The sequence below is a fragment of the Gallus gallus genome, chromosome 31, assembly GCF_016699485.2.
Source record: "Gallus gallus isolate bGalGal1 chromosome 31, bGalGal1.mat.broiler.GRCg7b, whole genome shotgun sequence".
NCBI lineage: Eukaryota > Metazoa > Chordata > Aves > Galliformes > Phasianidae > Gallus > Gallus gallus.
Window position 1 is genome coordinate 127,162 of NC_052562.1, and position 19,999 is coordinate 147,160.

Here is a 19,999-nt window from a genome sequence, read left to right on the forward strand (position 1 = left end):
CAAATGCAATAGCTGTGCTGTCATCAAGCATTCTCCCTTGCTATCCTGAAGTATTTTGGCTCCAGTACTGAGGGCAATGGGAAGGAAACTCATCTGTTAGAGAAGGAAAAATGAGGCCCCTTCTCTGGTTTAGCTGTTATTCCAGCAGCCTCTGCAGTGATTGGTGCAAGAATGGAAACTTCTTTCTCCTTTTTTTTTTTCCTCCCCCCCCCCCCCCACACACACACATAATTGGCTCAGCTCCCTCCCATTCTGCACTCAACAGAAATCTCCCTGGGGCTTCCTGCTGCATGCTGCAAGCACTGAGCTGTGCAATGGGCTTGTGGAAGGGCTGAGATGTTCCCCTGTATGCTGAGCAGCTGTGGGTAATTATATTTAATTTTGCGTGGATTTTTTATAATTATGTATTTATCTATCAATTTAATTTAATTTAATTCTAATATGTATTTTTAAAGTCTTGTTACCAAACTGTAGCACTGTTCTTTAGTTTCATTTTTTACCCACCTCTTCCTGATGTTCCCTGCAGGGAGTGTGGACTTTCTGTCCTGACATTAAAAAGGAGTTATCCCAAATTTACAAAAAATGCATTGAAATCCTCTCCAGCAGCAGCAGCAGAAAATAAGCAGCAAAGGTGCAAAAGATCGTTGGACCTTTTGGGGTCATCTTGTGTGATTGTGTCCCCGCAACTGCTGCAGCATGACAAGCTGAAGAGTCCAGGCTCTGTGCAAGCACTGATCCACGACAACAGCATCTGCGTGCCTTCATTGTTTTCATCATAAATCCAAACTCAGGCATGACACGAGCTGCTCAGAAGGAAATTAACTCTGTCCCCACCAGAAGCAGTGCAGGGTACATCTCACAGTTTGGGCAACTCCCTGCCTCCCTGCCCTGGGTGTGAACGTGCGTTCAGGGTGGAGCAGGGCAGACCCAGGAAACTGCAACTGTAGCCCTGGGGCCCCAGTAGATAACAGGTTTCTTCTCTTCCTCTACACAATTTGGGCACATCAGTTAAGCCTTCCTCTGTTGCTCTGTGTCTCCAGGAGAGATCTAACTTTGATTTAATTAATAGCTGTTTCCCTCTTCTGCTGACCTCTGCTTTCAGACCCCACCTCCATGCCAAGCCATCTTATCTTGGTAGAAGTTTCTAGCTTTGTCTCCTCTAACCAACCCACACCAGGCCCTTTTGTTCTTCTGAGATGCCCTGGGATATGCCATCCACCAGCACATCCTATGGGATATGATGTGAGACTTAGAGGATCCCCTTCTGAACCAACCTCCTGGGATCATCTCCAGTCAATGGAGGGTTGGGTTGTCTCATCTGCTTCTCCCACTGCTCCACTGAGAAATCAGCAAACTGGGTCTCCTTCTGCTGCCCATCTCAGCTTGTCCCATCTGTTGTGGTTTTGGAAGACTGATGTGACAGCTTGCTTCACTGGGGATTGCCTCCAAACTGCTCTCTGCCCAAATGTCCCCACCAGAAAAGCAGGATAAACCTATAAAAGACTGAAAAGCAAAAAGGTCCATGTCCCAAACACTCAGTGAAAGAGTAGAAGGATGTCACCTCACTGACATAGCAAAGTGCTGATGGAGGAAGGGGCCTTGTGAAGGTGAGGCAGCACTTTTTGGGACCTATCTCCTTATCTTGTGAGGCCACTCTGCCCCAAGCCTGTAGCACTGCCTGAAGTTGTTATGGCCAAAGTACAGGACCCAGCAATTGGTCTTGTTGAACTTCATTCCACTAGTCTCAACCCAGCTATCCAGCCTGTCCAGGTCCCTCTGTAGGGCCTTGCTTACCCCCAAGCAGATAGACATTTTCTGCCAACTTGGTGTCATCTGCAGACTTACTGAGGGTGCACTCAGTGCTCTTGTCCAGATCATCAATAAAGATATTAAACAGGGCCAGCTGCAATACCAACTCCTAGGGAACACCACTTGTGACTGTTTGCCAGCTGGATTTAACTCCATTCATCACCACTCCCTGGGCCCAGCCATCCAGACTGCGAAAAGTTTTCAGCCAGCGAAAAGTACTCCAGTTCAAGCTATAGGCTGTCAACTCCTCCAGGAGAGTGCTGTGGGAAATAGTGTCAAAGGCTTTGCTGAAGTCTACGTAGACCACATCTACAGCCTTTCCCTCACCCACTAGGTGGGTCACCTGGTCATAGAAGAAGGCGGCCAGATGTTAGGAGGAAGTTCTTTACTCAGAGGTAGTGAGGCACTGGAACAGGCTGCCCAGAGACACTGTAGATGCTGTGTTCCTAGAAGTGTGGCCTCACCTTGAGCATTGTGTGCTGGTTTGCGTGCCACAGTATTAGAGGGACATAAATGTATTTGAAAGCATCCTGAGGAGAGTTATGAAGGTGGGGAAGGGTCTGGATAGCAAGCTTTGTGAGAAATGGCTGATACTTCCTCATTTGTTCAGCCTGTACCCCCTGAAAAATCCCCAATGTCTGACAATATCCATTGCCAGCAGCAGCACTTATGTGGATTGATGGAGTGATGACAGAATTGGAAAAAAGAGCCATGGCTGAAAGGACTCATTTGCCTTACCATTCACCAGTGTGGCCAGTGAAAAACCAACTGGACAATGGTGTTTCACAGTAGAATATCAACAGTCAGATGCTAAAACTGCACCTTTAACTGCCTCAATTGCAAACATTGGAGAGGTAGTGACACTGATACAGGGAGCTGCTCACTCCTCATTGGCTGCCTTAGAGGCTAAGAAGTTTCTCACAATTTCTCTCCTTGAGCAGGATATGTTTGCTTGTATCTGGAGGAAGACCAAGTGTGCATTTAAGAGGCTTCAATGAGAATGTCAACAATCTCTAATACCCATAATGCTTTGGCTAAGTTTTTAGCAGAGATTCCTGTTCCACCTGACCATACCATATATCAGTATGTTGATAACATCTGGATAGGGGGAAGGAGCTGAGAAAGTGAAAAAGACACAGTGGAAGACATTCAGGGAACACTAGTCAAATTAGGATTGGAAATTCCAGACTCAAATTCCCTGTGCCAGGGACCAGCACAGGAGGTTGAATTCCTGGGAATTTGGTGAGTTAAAGGAGCTGCTGTTACTTCCCAGGATACCCTAGAGAAAATAGAACAGGTAAAAGTCCATCTAGTGTAAAAGAGTTACAGTAATTCTGGGGAGCATCAGGCTACTGGTGCAAACATATTCTTGGCTTCTCCATTATTTCACGTCCCTCGTATAAACTGCTCAGCACTTGGTGGATCTCACCTTGTTTTTAATACAACTGAGCAGGTTTTCTTTCCTTTTGTGTTCACAGGAGTCCCAATGACCCACACATAGACAGAGGGACCTAGGTCTAAGGATGACTCACCAGGCTGAATATGTTCAATAAAACAATACTATGTTTTACCCCAACCCTAATACAATCTCCTTTGATTTGTGGCCAGAAAGACCCTGAGTGGCCATGGTCACAAGCTAATGTGAGATACACAGGATGTAGTGGGTTATACTCCACCAAGGAAAATTTAAACTTGGCTACTGTGGTTATGCATGGAGTCAAAATGCATTCCAAACATATGTGGGACTGGGATAGAGAGACATGTCTTCTGTAGAATGTTCAATGAATCTACACATGAAAAGGTCACACACGAAGTATAACATCCATGGTATCCCTGGCTTAGGAATGATGAAGTATTGTGCCACTAACAGGTGGCATTTTTGGTATAACTTTACTGTGGTGGAACCCACTTTTGTGACTTCAGCAGCAATGGCAAAGGCGAGTAAGGCTTGTTTAAATTTACAGTTGCATTGGCCAAAGCACAAGACCCTTGCGCTGCACAAATACACTGCAAGCACTGGAACACCCCAAAGCCTATTTTAGACCTAAATCTGTCTACTTTAGCTTTCCATGGAGTGAAATTTGCTTAAAGGGCTGGAGACACTCTCTTTGGATGTCTAGGCTCCATGTCATCCCAGGGGAGAAAATACAGATTGGTTGCTGGGTAATTAATGTGTCTGCTTACCAAAGACCCACCAGAGCTAGAGCAGTATACATTGCTACCTTCAAACCAGAAAACTATGAAAATTGTTATCAAGTAACAGAACTAAATTTAGATTGCTGGGATAATTTCACTTTTACCAAACCTACAATTGCTTATTGTATCTGAGGCTTTATAGGCACAGGCTTACTATTTGAGACTATTTGAGTTTATGATTGACACATGATGTATATGGAATCTTTGTACCATTGTTTTGTCATGGATCCATGCCTACATTGATTATAAAGGATACAAGCCAAAATTATCTGTTGTAGCATTATGAAACGATAATACCTTTTCTAGGCAGAAATAGGTTATAAAAGATGAAAATCAGCAGATTCTGTCCCTGACAGGGAAAACTGGAGGCACCTTTTCAATAGGATGCAGAACTGAAAACAGCACTGCACATGCAACAGTGTCCCAGATTACTACACAATATCCATAAGTGATCTCAAAAACAACTTAGATTGCATATTTTCCTATCATTACGGATGCGAATGTTGGTATACCTTAATCATATTTTGCTCAGTGCTCTTCACACACTTCTGGGCCAATTCTGAGGTCCATTTCTGTGCTGCACTGCAGTTCAAAACTGATGTTCAACAGTCATTTGTAGCTACTAGGCCTCCTGCTGCGCTGAAACAGGAAAACAGTGGTTTCTCTTTAACCACACCCCTGTCAGCTGGATCAGCTGTATGAAGCCACTCTGGGCGTCCCTCATTAGGCATGCAGACAAAGCCCTGAGTGCTTCTGAGGGCAGAGATTTTCTCGAGTGCTTTTGGTTTCCATTTCACCCAGAAAAAATGAGAAACAGCCAAGAATGCACTGTGACAGTTCAAGTAGCAGCAGGCCCTTCTGAACAGAGACAGCTCAGGGTCACTGCAACTCCTCCACACCTTTCCGTTTCCTTTCCCTTTTCCTTTCCTTTTTCCTTTCCCTTTCCCTTTCCTTTTCCCTTTCCTTTTCCCTTTCCCTTTCCCTTTCCCTTTCCCTTTCCCTTTCCCTTTCCCTTTCCCTTCTCTTTCTCCTTCTCCTCCTCCTTCTTTCTCTTCCTCCCTCTTCTTCTTCCTCTTCTTCTTCCTCTTTGACTTCTTCCTCTTCTTCTTCCTCTTCTTCTTCCTCTTTGACTTCTTCCTCTTCTACTTCTTCCTCTTCCTATGATTCTTCTTCCTCTTCTTCCTCTTCTTCCTATTCCTCTTCTTCCTATTCTTCTTCCTTTTCTTTTTCTTCTTCTTTTTCTCAGGGCATGTTTCCTGGTGGCTTTGTTGTTTCCAGCGTGTTAAGCAAGCACAAAGCACAGCCCGTCCCCTAATAAAAGCTGCGTGCAAAACCAGAGGATGGGTGCCCATGTTCTGTGAATCTCCAAAAACTGGAATAATCCGGTATCTCCCCATATCCATCCAGCCCATCCTCTTTCTTGGCCATCACCTTGCATCCCTTCCTATCTCCATCACCCCCCACAACCATCGACCAAATGCCATGCTATTATTGGAGAGCAAACAGATGAGAACAACTAGTGTAGGACTTGCATCCCTTTTCAAAACCTTTATCCCACTGCAAGAAATGCATACTATCATAAGACCTGCATCCCTTTACAAAACCTGCATTCCATCACAAGACCTGCATTTCATCATGCATCATTCCTCTCCTCTTAAAATATTCCCCATTACTCCCAATGCAGTTTCCCCTCAAGCGGATTATTTCTCTGTGCATCACTCAAACCCATTTCTTTCCACTTACGATATTCACTGCCTTTGCTGGTGGCTGCTACATTTTGCAAGAAGAAGGTTATCAAGAGTAGCCAACATAGATTCACCAAGGGGAAATCATGCTGGACCAGTCTGGTAGCTTTCTCCAATGCCATCATTGGCTGGGTAGATGAGGGGAGAGCAGTGGATGTTGTGTACCATGCAACAAGGCTTTTGACACTGTCTCCCACAACATCCTTGTCATGAATCTTGGGAAGCATGGACTAGATGAATGGACAGTGAGGTGGGCTGAGAACAGAGAGCTGTGATCAGTGGCACTGAGTCGAGTTGCAGGTCTGAAGCTAGCAGTGTTCCCCAGGGGCTGATGCTGGGTCCGATCTTGTTCAAGATCTTAACCAGTGACCTGTATGAAGGGATAGAGCCCACCCTCAGCAGCCACTCCCACAAAGCCGGGAGGCGTGGCTGACCCACCAGAAGGCTTCATTAGCAAGGGGTTAGACTACATGATCTCCGGAGGTTTCTTTAACCTCTACAATTCTGTGATTTTCTGTGACATAGCTCTACAGATTATCTGCATGAAAATGCAGGAGGCCTCAGTTTGAGAGGCTGGAATCTGGGGAATTAATAGAACAAGCAGATGAAGCCAAAATATTCTGTAGAACTGGATTGTCTCCCCAAAAATCATACAGACCTCTAAGCAAGGAAAGAGTGAACAACCCCTGTCTAACCTGTCTAACAGGAGGGTTTTCTTATAAGGTACTTCTCTAATTTAAAGCACTCTTTTTTTTTCCCCAAATAGTGAGTGCCCTCTTCAGGAATGCAAGTGCGTGAAATTTTTGTGCACAAACAGGAAGCTGCATGAAAAAAAAAAAAAAGCTAATGCACAAGCATGTGAATGTCTGTGAGCTTCAGAGATTGATTGGTCTGTTATTGTCACAAGGAGCCATGAGGCAGGTGCTTGACCCCAAAGAAACAGGGGAAATGCAAGAAGATACTGAACCAATGTCCTGTGCATGGGGAACAGCTGAAAACCCAAGTAAAGTGGTTACAGCAAATTTTAATTTAATTTCTTTGTACCATGGTAACTATGAAGAAATCATATCTTGTTCAGGCTGTGGACTCCATTTTTCCTTAAACAAAGACCAAGTGAGATTTGCTGGCAGGAAGAAACCCAATCTCTATTCCAGAATTTGAATCCTAAAAAGAACCCAAGGCTGGTACCTACCTAAGCTATTTTCAACCTGTCCCTTATGATCCATGGTTGAAGGCCATGTACCATGAAGAGGCCTATACCTGCAGGAGGAATAACTGCATGTATTGGTACAGGTGAGAGGTTGACCTGATTGAAAGGAACTCTGTGGATAAGAACCTAGGCATCCTGGTGGTCGATGTCCTGGACCTGGGTGAGCCAAAGCAGAAGAAGAGTCACTGGGGCTGATGATACCATGGGTTTCTACATGGGTTTGTGCCTACTGGGTGCTGCATTTCTTTTGTCTGTCTCCTTGGAGATAAAGGAGAGGAGCTGGGCAGGATGATGTTCCTTCAAGCCTTGTAACTTCCCTACCCTCTCTCTGTTGTCATCTTATAAAATTCACCCAGGGGACTGACCCCAGATGCCCACAGTGTTCTCAGAACACACTTGCTCATCACCATGGATAAAGCTGAAAGTGGAAGATTCAGTTCCTGTTCAGAAACTTGGCTCAGTGTTACGCAAACACAAGCAGCAATCCGGGGAGCAACTGGAATGCATTCTCCTGCAGCTGCCTCCATGGAGTTTTGCTGAATTTCCTCTCCATTTGCTGATGGTGGACTTGAGCTCAGTTTTTACAGAGCCCGTCTCCTGCATCCCACTAGGTTGGGAGCAACTTTTCCAAAAGTCTTCTACTGCTGTCTGGGCAACCCATGGAGCAGAGGCTGCTTGCATGTACTTGGCTGGGAACTGGGGGGATCCTCCTCATCCTCGCAGGGATGTGTGGTGAGTGCCTTGTGTTCTCACATTTTGGAAAAGACCATGCTGGAATGATGTTTTCTTCATTTCTCTGCAGCTTAATTACTATTGCTCCAAGATAAAAAGGAATTGGCAAAATGTCATAATGTATTTTGGCATGCCCAAAATTTGAGGAACTATATTCTTGTCTGTTTGTAGGTGGAAGACCTGGGCTTTGCTAGCTATATTATATTAATATATTAATATGTTAATATATATTAATATATATTATTTGCTAGTTATATTATATAATAACTAAAATTATTATAATAAAATTGTAGTTGTTTGTTTCTTCCTCTTGCTTATTCCTGTAGAATAGGAAAGACAGGTCGATGCTGTAAAGATCCCTTTCCATCAGCTCCTCAGTTTTTTTTTCTCTACTATTTCCCACTAACTTCTCCTTCCCTTTGCTGTCTTTGCCAGTGTCGGGTCCTTTCCAAGTCAGGCTGGTGAATGGCCCTGACTCCTGCACGGGGCGGCTGGAGGTGTTCTACAACAGCACCTGGGGGACGGTGTGTGATGACCACTGGAACCTTGCAGGAGCCCATGTGGTGTGCCGGCAGCTGGACTGTGGGATGGGGCTGTCTGCCATTGGTGGGGCTCGGTATGGCCGAGGAAAGGATCCCATCTGGTTGGACAACGTGCAGTGCACTGGGATGGAAGCTGCTCTTTCCGAGTGCAGGGCACGGCCCTGGGGAAACCACAACTGTGGGCATGGAGAGGATGTCAGTGTTGTGTGCTCAGGTGAGGCTTGCTCCGGTCTTGTCTTGGATCACATGACCTCCAGAGGTCCCTTCCAACCTGAAGCATTCTTTGATTTTGTCTTGCACCAACTGCTGGGGACAGCCAAAGGATTAAATGGTGGACAGAACTGTCCCTCCTTTGTAGTGGCTGAGCTTTTGAAGTGCACAGAGCATGGGGCTGGGAAAAGGTTCTGCTAATGTTGTAGAACTACAGAGTCACAGAATCAGAATCATAGAATCAGAAGATCACAGAAACATAGAGTCATAGAATCATAGAATCAAATAATGGCTTGGGTTGTAAAGGACCTTAAAGAACATCTATTTCCAAACCTCCTGTTGACTTTCACCAGATCAGGCTGCCCAGGGCCCCAGCCATCCCTTGGACACTTCCAGGGATGGGGCATCCACAGCCTCTCTGGTCAATCACCACCCTCATAGTAAAGAATTTCTTCCTTATATCTCTGTTCGCCTCTTTGAATATCCATGTCCACAATAATCATCTTTTGAACCAGGTGTAGGACATTCCTATAATAAGGTCTAGACAATATGGTTAAGAGCATCTGAGACATGAGTCTCGCCATCCTACAGTAGCCTTTGCTGAAGCACCCAGTTCTCCATTAGCACCTCCTTTATGATGAGATAAACCATTTGTCACCCACAGATGTTTCAGATGAATGCCCAGCAAAGTTCCTGATCAGTTGCTGGTAGGCATTGTAGATTTATGCATGCCCAGCAAAGATTCTGATCATTTATTTCTAAACATTGATGATGATTGCATGCTCACAAAGTTTCAGTCATTTGTTCCTAATTATTATATACGACTGCATGCTCAGCATATTTTCTATCATTTGCTCCTAAGCACTGTAGATGACTGCATGCCCAGCAAAGTTTCTGGTCATTTACTCTGGTTACTTTAGGCATTCTAGATGAATACATGCCCAGCAAAGACTCTGATCATTTGCTCCTAAACATTAAAGTTGATTTTTTGCCCAAGAATGTCTCTAATCATTTGCTCCTAAGCACTGTAGGTGTTTGCATGCCCAGCAAAGTTTGTAATCACTTTTTTCTTAAGCATTGTAGATGAATGCATGCCCAGAAAAGTTTGTGACCATTTGCTCCTAAACTCTGCAGGTGACTGCATGCCCAGAAAGACTCTAATTCTTTTCCTTCTGGGTTTTTTCAGGGGCACCTGCTCCAGGTGAGATCCAGGTCAGGCTGATAAACGGCTCAAGCTCTTGCTCTGGCAGAGTGGAAATCTTCCACAATGGCAGCTGGGGCACGGTGTGTGATGATGGCTGGAATATGGCGGCTGCTGAAGTGGTGTGCAGAGAAATGGGCTGTGGCTCAGCTCTGTCAGCCCCCGTTGGGGCTACTTTTGGGCAAGGGGCAGGACAAATTTGGATGGATGATGTGACCTGTGCTGGGACGGAGGCTGCCCTTTCTCTGTGCCAGGTCAGTTCCTGGGGAAGCCACAATTGTGGCCACAGAGAGGATGCTGGTGTTGAATGCTCAGGTAAGTCTAACTTCTTTCATATCAGGGCTGGCATCCATAATTTTTTTTTAATTAGTTCTTATTTTTTTTGTTAAGGACTGGGTGGAGACAAGAGCAGAAAAGCTTTGAAATGGTCCTAGATGTAGATATCGACAGCCCTGTAAATGGAGGTGGAAGGAACCCCTTGATGGGCTGATGTGTGTGATAGGGAAAGGAAAGGAACAAGGAGCTTCTGAGGGGAGATTCATCCAGATGTTACACTAGGTGATGAGTTTTGGGAGATGAGTAACCATGGGAAGCCTGCTTTTCACAGTTCACATCTGCAGCATCTCAACCTTCAACTGTGAGATTCACTTAAGCACTGGACTCCTTGGTCCCAGGGCAGCTCTGGTCCCTTCCTGGGCCATCTGAATGTTTGGCACTTGTGTCTTTCCAGAACCAACGCAAGTACGTCTGGTAAACGGCTCCAGCCGCTGCTCAGGGAGAATTGAGGTACACCACAACCAGCGCTGGGGGACAGTGTGTGACGATGGCTGGGACTTGGCTGATGCAGAAGTGGTGTGCAGGCAGCTGGGCTGTGGGAAAGCGGTGTCAGCTCCTGGCAAAGCTATGTTTGGGCAGGGACACGATCCTGTGTGGCTGGATGAGGTGAACTGCATGGGGACAGAAGGGGCCATCACTGAGTGTAACTTGAAGCACTGGGGAGACCATAACTGCAAGCATGATGAAGATGCTAGTGTTGTGTGTTCAGGTAAGTGCCCAGCTCATGGATGCACGGAGAAGTTTTTCTGCAAGTACTCTAGCATCTAATTTTAGTTTGCTTCCCTCTTTACACAAATTTCCTTTGTCTATAATGCTACTGCAAGCAGTAGTGCTTGAGAGATAACTCCGTTCTTGTAGGCGTTCTATCAACAGATTATCTGGGTACAAATTTGTTCTAATCCTTTGTCTGACACTTTAGCATAGCAATTCTCAAGTGGCTCACCACATCTATCATGCAGGTCTGCTCTGAACGTTTCAACGTGTGTGCACTCAGAGAATTCATTTGGCCAACAATGCTGGGTGCGGTCTATTCCATTTTTATGTCCCAAGTTTCTTCTGGATCTCTAGAGGTGATCGAAGATTGAAAGATATTTTCCCTTTCCTCTAGCTTGCAATGGGATGCCATCCTTGTGAACCAGAAGAGAAAATCTGGGTGCCTTCAGGCAGCATTTGCAGGGAGCTTTAGTAGATGAGACTAAATAGCATGGAAGGACACAGTGATGCCATGTTCCCACAAAACCTTCTTTATGCTTGAGTAAACAAATGCTACTTAAAAAATATCTTTCCTCATTAGATGTGTTTTCAGAGGGAGATGTGGTCACATTAGCAACACTTTGAAGCTTGTTCTGATGTTTATGGTTTGAACATGGATGTCTGAGTCTTCCAGGTGTTGCCTACAGGAAACACTCCAAGACATCTTGTTGTTAACTTCTGAATGTGATCGGTTTCTCCCAAGTGAAGATACTGATTCAGATGGGGAAACACAATTGTCAAAAATCATGTCTGAGTGCTGACAGGGCAACACTTAACCAAAATCCCTCCTCTTCTATTTTTAAACTATTCCTTCTTGTCCTACCACTCACTATCTGCCCACATAAAAAGTCAGTCTTCTTGTTTTGTAAGCTCCCTTTAAGTAGTGGAAGGCTGTGAGGCTCTCTGAAGCCTTCTCATCTCCAGGCTGAATAAGACTAACTCCCTCAGCCTTTCTCCACAAGAGAAGTGTTCCACCACTTGTACATTGTATGGTTGCACCTAGTTGAAAGCCTCAGAAAAACATCTACTTCAGAAGACTGAATGTCCCTGTTAACTCATTTTTCTCAACCCACCTTTAGATCCTACAGAGTTGCGGCTGGTGAATGGCCCAAACCACTGTGCTGGTCGAGTTGAGGTGCTTCATCATGAGCAGTGGGGAACTGTCTGTGACAATGACTGGGGCATGGAGCATGCAAAAGTGGTGTGCCGGCAGCTGGGCTGTGGCACTCCAATATATGCTCCAGGCTGGGCTAGGTTTGGCAGAGGCTATGACCCCATTTGGCTGGAGAAAGTGATCTGCTCAGGAATGGAGTCTGCCCTTAGTGAGTGCACAGTCCAGTCATGGGGACAACACAGCTGTCACCATGGGGAAGATGCCAGCGTGGTGTGCACAGGTAAGGCTATGCCACATTCTTTTTGTCTGTCTATATGGAGAGCCATGGTGCCACTGAGAATAAAGGTGTTAAGAATGCAAAGGGGTGACGATACCATTCCTCCTGCCAAGAAATGATGTAAGGAAGATCCTATCTCTGCCACTTCTATTTTTCCTGGCTCATTTTTTAACTCAAGCAAACAGACACAGGGCTTCTCACTGGACTTCCATCTTGCTGAGTCCCAAGGGATTTCCTGTCTAGAAAAAGCATTACATGGTGGAGCTAAGAGTCATGGTCCTTCACAAGATTTCCTGTTTCCAGGGTTTCCATTCCTCCTTGTCCTATCACTATTTGCCCAAGTAAAAAGTCAGTCTCCCTCCTGCTTATAAACTCCTTTTAAGTACTGGAAGGCTGCAAAGTGGTGTCTCTGGAGCCTTCTCATCTCAAGGCTGAGCACCCCCAGCTCCCTCAGTCTTTCATCATAGGAGAGAAGCTCCAGTCCTATGAGCATTTTCACATCTTCCTCTGGACCTGCTCCAACAACTCCACATCTTGTTCTGGGGGTCCTAGGCCTGGGTGCACTACTCCCGATGGTTGGGTGGTCATCTCCAGCAGCTCTTCCAGAAGATTTTTTTTTTTTTTTCCTTTTTGCTATTCTTCGTTTCAGATCCAATGGCAGTCCAGCTGGTGAATGGCCCAAGCCGCTGTGCTGGGAGAGTCGAGGTGCTGGAGCGACACCAGTGGGGGACAGTGTGCGATGACAACTGGGACATAAGAGATGCCAACGTTGTGTGCTGGCAGCTAGGCTGTGGTGTGGCCATTGCAGCTCCTGGCTTGGCTCACTTTGGTCGGGGAAGTGGTCCCATCTGGCTGTCTGAAGTCAACTGCACAGGGACAGAAGATAGCCTCTCCAAATGCAGGGCCAGGCCTAAAGGAGTCACTGGGTGTCACCACGGAGAAGATGCCAGTGTGGTGTGCTCAGGTAGCTGCTGTTCATAGCTGATGAACTTATGGATACTAACAATGTAGGAACTCAGTGGATTGGTTTTTCTTTCTCACCTATGACAGTGCTCTTCCCATATGTGGATCTCTGAATCTCTGAGGAAAGATAAAGCATAGAACCATAAAATCATTAAGGTTGGAAAATACCTCTAAGGTCTTCAAGTCCAACCATCCACCTATCACCAACATTGCTCATTAAACAATATCCCTAAGTACCAGATCTACACATTTCTTGAACACTTCCATCAGAACAGTTTCCCAGAGTAGCTGTGGATGCTCCATCCTGGAGGAGTACAAGGCCAGACAGGATGTGGCCCCGGGTAGAACGGTCTACTGGGTTGCAACACTTTAAGGTCCCTTCCAACCAAGACTATTCAAAGATTCTATGATTCACTGTCCATGTCATATCAAGTGCTTGGTCTCTGATCACAAGGTCTACAGCCATGAAGTGATACTCTGCCTCTTTCCATTTCAGACCCCACCGAGGTCCGGCTGGTGAATGGCTCAAATCACTGTTCTGGGAGAGTTGAAGTGCTGCATAATCAGCGATGGGGAACTGTGTGTGATGATGGCTGGGACTTAAACGATGCAGAAGTTGTGTGCCAGCAACTGGGCTGTGGTACAGCCATATGGGCTCCATCTGCAGCTCGGTTTGGGCAGGGATATGAGCCCATCTGGCTGGATGATGTGAACTGCACAGGATCAGAGGCTGCCCTCTCTGAGTGTAGGGCCAGACCATGGGGAGTGAGTAATTGCAACCACAAAGAAGATGCTGGTGTGGTGTGTATAGGTAAGAGACTCTCATTCCTTTGTGGTGTGGCTCTGGAAGGAGTGATGCTGGAAGGACTGATGGACTCTATACTTTGCTGTGTTCCTTAAGGGAAGCATACTGATAGAATAATGGAGAGACAACTTTATTTTGCTCATGTTAAATCTCTTGCCTCTATTTAGGTACCAATTTCACGTTGTCTGCTAACTGTGAAGACTTTTTCCTAGGATAATGAGTGTCAGTTTCTAACCATCACTTTGCTATCCTCCATAGCCCACTGACTGGTCTGTTGGGCTCTGAACATCCTTTCCCTTTCCATTATGTGTGATGCTGTAGTGACACATGTTTACACTGTACCATAAAGTCCCTTTGCATGTTGAACCTCCCCTCTACCATGAGTCCATCTAGTCTACTTGGACTGCCAGGGCATCCTCTCACTTTGTGTTTCCATAGCACAAAATTTGTGTGTCTACACTCAGGTTCCTCCATGTAAGCCAGGTGGCTGAATCAAGTCTTGGGTGACCTAGTCAATGCAGCTAATTAATTATTAATGCCCAACACAGATCAGCCCACTGTAAAGCAGTCATGGATATTTGTCCACATGAACCATACTTTTTTTGGATGGCTGAGGACACCTTAAATGGGATTAAATGGCTGTGTTTATTCTAGTGGTAGTCTCCATATCACATTGCATCTGACTGCAGTTTTAGGTTCCCATCTTCTACATTTATGTGTTTGACCTGCACATGTGTTTCTTACCTCCAGGACCAACCCAGCTCCGCCTGGTGAATGGCTCTAACCGCTGCTCTGGAAGGGTCGAGGTCCTTCACAACCAGCAATGGGGAACGGTGTGTGACAACGGCTGGGACCTGAATGATGCAAAGGTGGTGTGCCAGCAGCTGGGCTGTGGGGCAGCTGTGTCAGCTCTGGGCTCAGCCCACTTTGGGCAAGGATCCAACCCTATTTGGCTGGAGGATGTTGAGTGCACAGGGATGGAAGGTGCCCTCTCTGAATGCAGATCCAGGAAAGGGGAGATGAGTAAATGCAGTCATGGTGAAGATGCTGGTGTTGTGTGCTCAGGTAATTTTTTCTTGAATAGCATTATTCACTATTCTAACTAAGAGAGGGGAGATTTAGATTAGATGTTAGGAGGAAATTCTTTACTCAGAGGGCTGTGAGGCACTGGCATGAACTGCCCAGAGAAGCAGAGGATGCCTTGTCTCTGGAGGTGCTCACAGCCAGGCTGGATGGGGCTCTGGGCATCCTCATGTAGTGGGTGACAACCAGCCCATGGGGGGGTGTTAGAACTAGATGGGCCTTAAGGTCCTTTCCAGCACAAACTGTTCTATTATTCAGGAGAGTATTGGACTGTGCTGGAGGAAGGAAGTGTGTGACACTGCTGGATAGCACAAAACCCACAGAATTCAGGGCGCTGTTCTGCAGAGGCTTGTTCATTCAGTGGCTGGGCATGCCAGTGAAGCCTTGGGGAGGTGGGAGACAAGAGCAACCCAAGAGGTGCCGAGCTCGTGATGGGCAGAAGGATCTGAGCAAAACAATGAGAGACATACAACAAAACCTTTGAATGATGGGAAGAAAAAAGCTTTTCTTGAGGACCTAGAGAGAACTAAAATGTGATGCAATCGAGAAAACAACTAACAGCTGCTAAACTGAGAGCAGCACAGGAGGGAAGGGCTTGTTGCGCAAGGACACAGCAATCAGAGAGCTTTTTACAAATTCCATTGTATTCTCCTCCAGTAAGCATGAACAAATTTTATCAGAAATTTTCTTGTTCTAGATGATGATAAAAACCTTACTTTAAATATTCAAAGTTTCTATGATATTAATGTATATTCAGTATAAGAACAGGAGCATGTACTTCCTTCCCAAAGGTTCAGGTGATTCAACACACCTGATCATCATGACTGCGTAGCATGTGGGCACAGATGCGTACTACTGTTCTGGTGCTAAAGCTGCCAAGACTGCAAGGTCTGGCCATTGCAAAAGGTTTCAAGCATGTCATTTATAATGGCTCAAAATGCATAGAAAAGTTTCTCGGTTGTAAGTGTCAGAAAAGGAGAAAAAATCAGGGACAAACTTTAGCTATATGATTACTGTGAGCAGTGCAGGTATGGAAGAAGACTTCCAAAAAACACATGCATCCTGTTTCAGATCCTGCGGCATTGAGACTGGTGAATGGTTCAAACTTCTGTGCTGGGAGAGTGGAAGTGCTCCACAAGCAGCTGTGGGGATCTGTGTGTGATGACAGCTGGGACATGAAGGATGCTGCAGTTGTGTGCCGGCAGCTGGGCTGTGGGACGGTACTCTCGGCCCCTGGCAGAGCTTGGTTTGGGCGAGGGCACAATGCCATCTGGCTGGATGATGTGAACTGCACGGGGACGGAAAACAATCTCCTGGAGTGCTTGGCCAAGCCATGGGGAGAACACAACTGTAATCATGGTGAAGATGCTGGTGTGGTGTGTTCAGGTAACGTGGACCCATTGGTTTAGAAAAGGGGTTGAGCATGGTGGTGTGATCTCTTTGCTTAGGAAGGAAAAACTAATGGAGAATGAAGATGGAATATTCTTCAAGGCAAACTGAGTCCTACATTTCCAGACTCCACCTGACCCACTAGAGTCATTTGCCCATGATCACCATTATCAACTCACAGGAGATTAGACCTTGGCTCCCCAGAGATCCCTTCCAATCAACACCATGGTGACCCACAGTTTCCACTCACCTTGGTCAACAGAATCATCCCAGAATGTGGATTCCTGAGTTCCAGACGGGACTCTGGCTAAGTCTATGGATGTGGTGTTATGTGGAGGAGTGTTTAAGGTTTGTAAGAAGCATTTTTTGAGTAGTAATACTGTGTTAACCTTATAATTATAATTGCATGAACATTTAATTGTCCAGTTGATATTGATGTAGGGAACATTTGATTAATGCCTGCAGGGACGTGTGTCCTGGTCTCTATTATAGGAGGGAAAAAAGACTTACTCAGGGTAGCTTATTTACACACACCCTGATTTTTTCACTTTGTTTGTCTTCCCACTCTTCACTCCACCTAAAGATCAGTGGCATCAATACAAGGAGGCTTGGCAGTGGGTTGTCACTTATAAAAGCATTCCTAAGTAAGTGCAATATTCATGGAGTTCCTTCTGCCTCCTGCTTTCTTCCTTTTTTGTATTCACCTATTTTAACAAATTTTATGATGTTATATTTTTAACATACTGTTTGGTTTTTCCTTATCTATCTGCAAGCCAATCTTGCATCCAAATGGACTGCATACTACACTTTCATCTGCTCTGGGTCCTTGTTCCTTATTGTCTTTGTTTTCTGGACTGCTTTTGTCCAGATCCAGGTCTGCATGCTGACAATTGGTGAACCTTGAGTTTTCCAGTGTTTATCATCTCTTCTCATCCCATGCTCTACATGCTTCTCAAGGCCTCTGCTGGCATACCAAGTTTAGGTCCTACAACTCTGCATCCCATGTCTTTGCTCTGGGGAAAGAGAGGTGATGGTGATTCCTGCCTGTCTTCTGCAGCATGTATGCCCACAACAGAGAAATAAAAAAAAAAAGAAGGTACAGCCTGAACTACAAATTGAAAGAAACTGATGCCCAAGGTTGGACAGTGCATCTACTTACACATCATTTTGCTCCTCCATTCCAACCAGTGGTATCTCTCAAATAATACTAGATGTGGTTTGGAAGATAATACAGTTCATGGGCTGCTTATGAAAGGTAGGAAAGCCTACAGAAAAGCTGGAATGTTCTCCCTTCTTCATTACCCTTAAGACCCAGAGACTCTAGAAAGGTCATGGTAATAAAGAGATCCCTCTCTAGAATGCAGGCAGGCTTTGCAGAGTTTGCTTTTGTTGTTGTTCTTGTTTCTAAAGCTGTGGTTCTCATTTTGACATGGAGTTATTCTCTAAGTAGAAAGCACAGCTCCCTTTTCATCTTTTTCCTGTCACGGCTCAGCTCCAGGGACCCCCAACATGCTGGGCAGTGACCCTGTGCTTCCAGTCCTTCAGCTAATCAGCAAAAGAGCAATTCTGGAATCTTAGAATCATAGAATCGTAGACTCTTTTGAGTTGGAGGGGATCCATAGAGGTCATCTGGTCCAATTCTCCTGCAATGAACAGGGACATCTACAGCTTGATCAGGTGCTCACTGCCCCATCAGTCTGACCTTGAATGTCTCTAGGGATAGGGCATCCACCATCACTCTGGGCAATCTGTGCAAGTGCCTCACCACCCTTATTGTAAAAAACATCTTCATATCCAATCCAAATCTCACTTCTTTTAGTCTGAAACCATTTCCCCTTGTCCTGTCGCAACAGACTCTGGTAAAGAGTCTGTTTGTACTAAAAGAATGTAAAGCTATGAGCTTTCTCTGTCCCTGTTATTTTAACCATCTCAAATTATCCCTGAGCTCTCTTCTTTACCTTTATTCTAGAGATAGTTTGCAATAGTTTATCTCATCACTGAAAGGGAGGTTGAGAAATTTCATGTGCTGGAGATAGGGAAAGACATTGAGATGCAAAAACTTCTCTTCTCTTGTCTCCCAGTCTCAAAGATAACTGTTCTCATTACTTAGCTCTTGTCAAATGTATGTTCTTGCAAATAAATTTGGAGTCTGCAAGGTAGCCATGGGATAGTGTTTCTAAAAGTGCTTGTCTTTGAATAATAAAGTGATTTCCTGCCATCTAGCAATGCATCCATGAAATGCAATGAAATGGAACTCATTGTACAATATATCTGTCTTTTAACGTTCTATTTTTCTGGTCTATCATAGAATCAGAGAATATCCCAAGTCTGACGGAACCACAAGGACCATCAAGTTCAACTCCTAACCCCTCACCAGGTACAGCTGTTAACAAGTTATCTGAAATCGTTGTCTCTGTGCATTGTAGCAGCCAAGAGAATCCATCAAAAAGTTGTCTGCTTTAAGGGAGGGGCTGAGGAGAAGACAGGGGGTTTAATTTTGCTGTGAAGTAAAACTCTAGATCTTCCATGTGTTTTATAGTGTATATAGTGCTGTTCACCATGCATCATGAACAAGAGCTGGTTCAGAGAGTGCACCAAGGGTTGTGAGCTTCTGGAAGGTGCCACTGAGGGACATCTGCTCTCACACTGAGGGACGCTTTGCGTCCCCAACTCCGCTGTCCTTCTGCTGCATCCTTGATGTTTGGGCTGACAGGGCTGAGCAGGATTGTGATGAAGAAAAGGTCGTGACTAAGGCTCTCCTCCTTTTCCCTTACCTTCTCCCCTACTCTCTTCTATTCTGTTTTGTTTTCTTCTGTTCTACTCTGGTTTTCTGAGGCTCCTAATGAGAAATTAACTTTCCCAGCACATAGTTCACCACACCTTATCATAAAGGACTCAAAGTGAATTACTCATTCTTCCACCTTGCTCTAAATGGCATCTAAAAGGACAATCTTGAATGGAGTCATGGGTACATGATTCACAATCATTTTAAACTAGACAAATTCCATGTTTTGCAGGGACTAAGCTGGTTGTTTACAGGAATTTACTAAGAGTGGGAAGGTTTGACTTCTCCCAAGTCCATAAACTTCCATATGTGCGAGCTGTAAGTTCTTATGTTGTAGGACCAGAGCTGTCTGGAGGTCAGGAGATGAGGACGGCAGGGGGAGCCTCCGAGCTATAGCAGGGAGGCCACCCCAACTCCTTCCAACTGAAGGGACAAGTCCGGGAATGTAAGAGAGGAGGGATCAGTGCATGAAGAGTCCTGTGCATGAAAGCTTGATTTAGGTCAACAGAAGAAGTCATCTTGTGTTATACCGATGACACTGAAGGACTGCAAAGATGCCTTTGGGGCCGGCATGTATAACGCAGGACCTCAGTGCAGACAGGACTGTGTTGTCTCTGTACATTCCTGGAACAGCTCTCCATTTCACAACCTAGAGATGGGAGCAGGCTGTGGCATGGAGCAGAGGGTCACCTGCTGGAACAGCTTCACACAAAGCCCAAGTGACCAAGGGGCAGAAGAAGAGGGCAGGCAAAGCTGGGAAAAGCCCAGAGCAAAGGAGGGAACAGGAAGAGGGCTTGTTGCTGAAATGCCTGTCACTCCCATCTGCCCCAGTTCCTCTCTGTCCCTCCC

At 45.5% G+C, this 19,999-nt stretch overlaps 1 protein-coding gene across 1 annotated transcript in view; it reads left to right on the plus strand.

The window, feature by feature from the left end:
• The window catches only part of DMBT1 (deleted in malignant brain tumors 1), a 44,778-nt gene that overhangs the window by 13,062 nt on the left and 11,717 nt on the right, over positions 1 to 19,999 (plus strand). Inside the window, exons 2-11 of the mRNA XM_040654043.2 lie at positions 6,517 to 7,692; positions 8,128 to 8,448; positions 9,631 to 9,960; positions 10,376 to 10,690; positions 11,814 to 12,128; positions 12,775 to 13,089; positions 13,585 to 13,899; positions 14,644 to 14,958; positions 16,048 to 16,362; positions 18,674 to 18,742. Of these exons, the coding sequence (XP_040509977.1) occupies positions 7,620 to 7,692; positions 8,128 to 8,448; positions 9,631 to 9,960; positions 10,376 to 10,690; positions 11,814 to 12,128; positions 12,775 to 13,089; positions 13,585 to 13,899; positions 14,644 to 14,958; positions 16,048 to 16,362; positions 18,674 to 18,742 (2,683 nt within the window). The 5' untranslated portion in view covers positions 6,517 to 7,619. The remainder of the gene's footprint in view (positions 1 to 6,516; positions 7,693 to 8,127; positions 8,449 to 9,630; positions 9,961 to 10,375; positions 10,691 to 11,813; positions 12,129 to 12,774; positions 13,090 to 13,584; positions 13,900 to 14,643; positions 14,959 to 16,047; positions 16,363 to 18,673; positions 18,743 to 19,999) is intronic.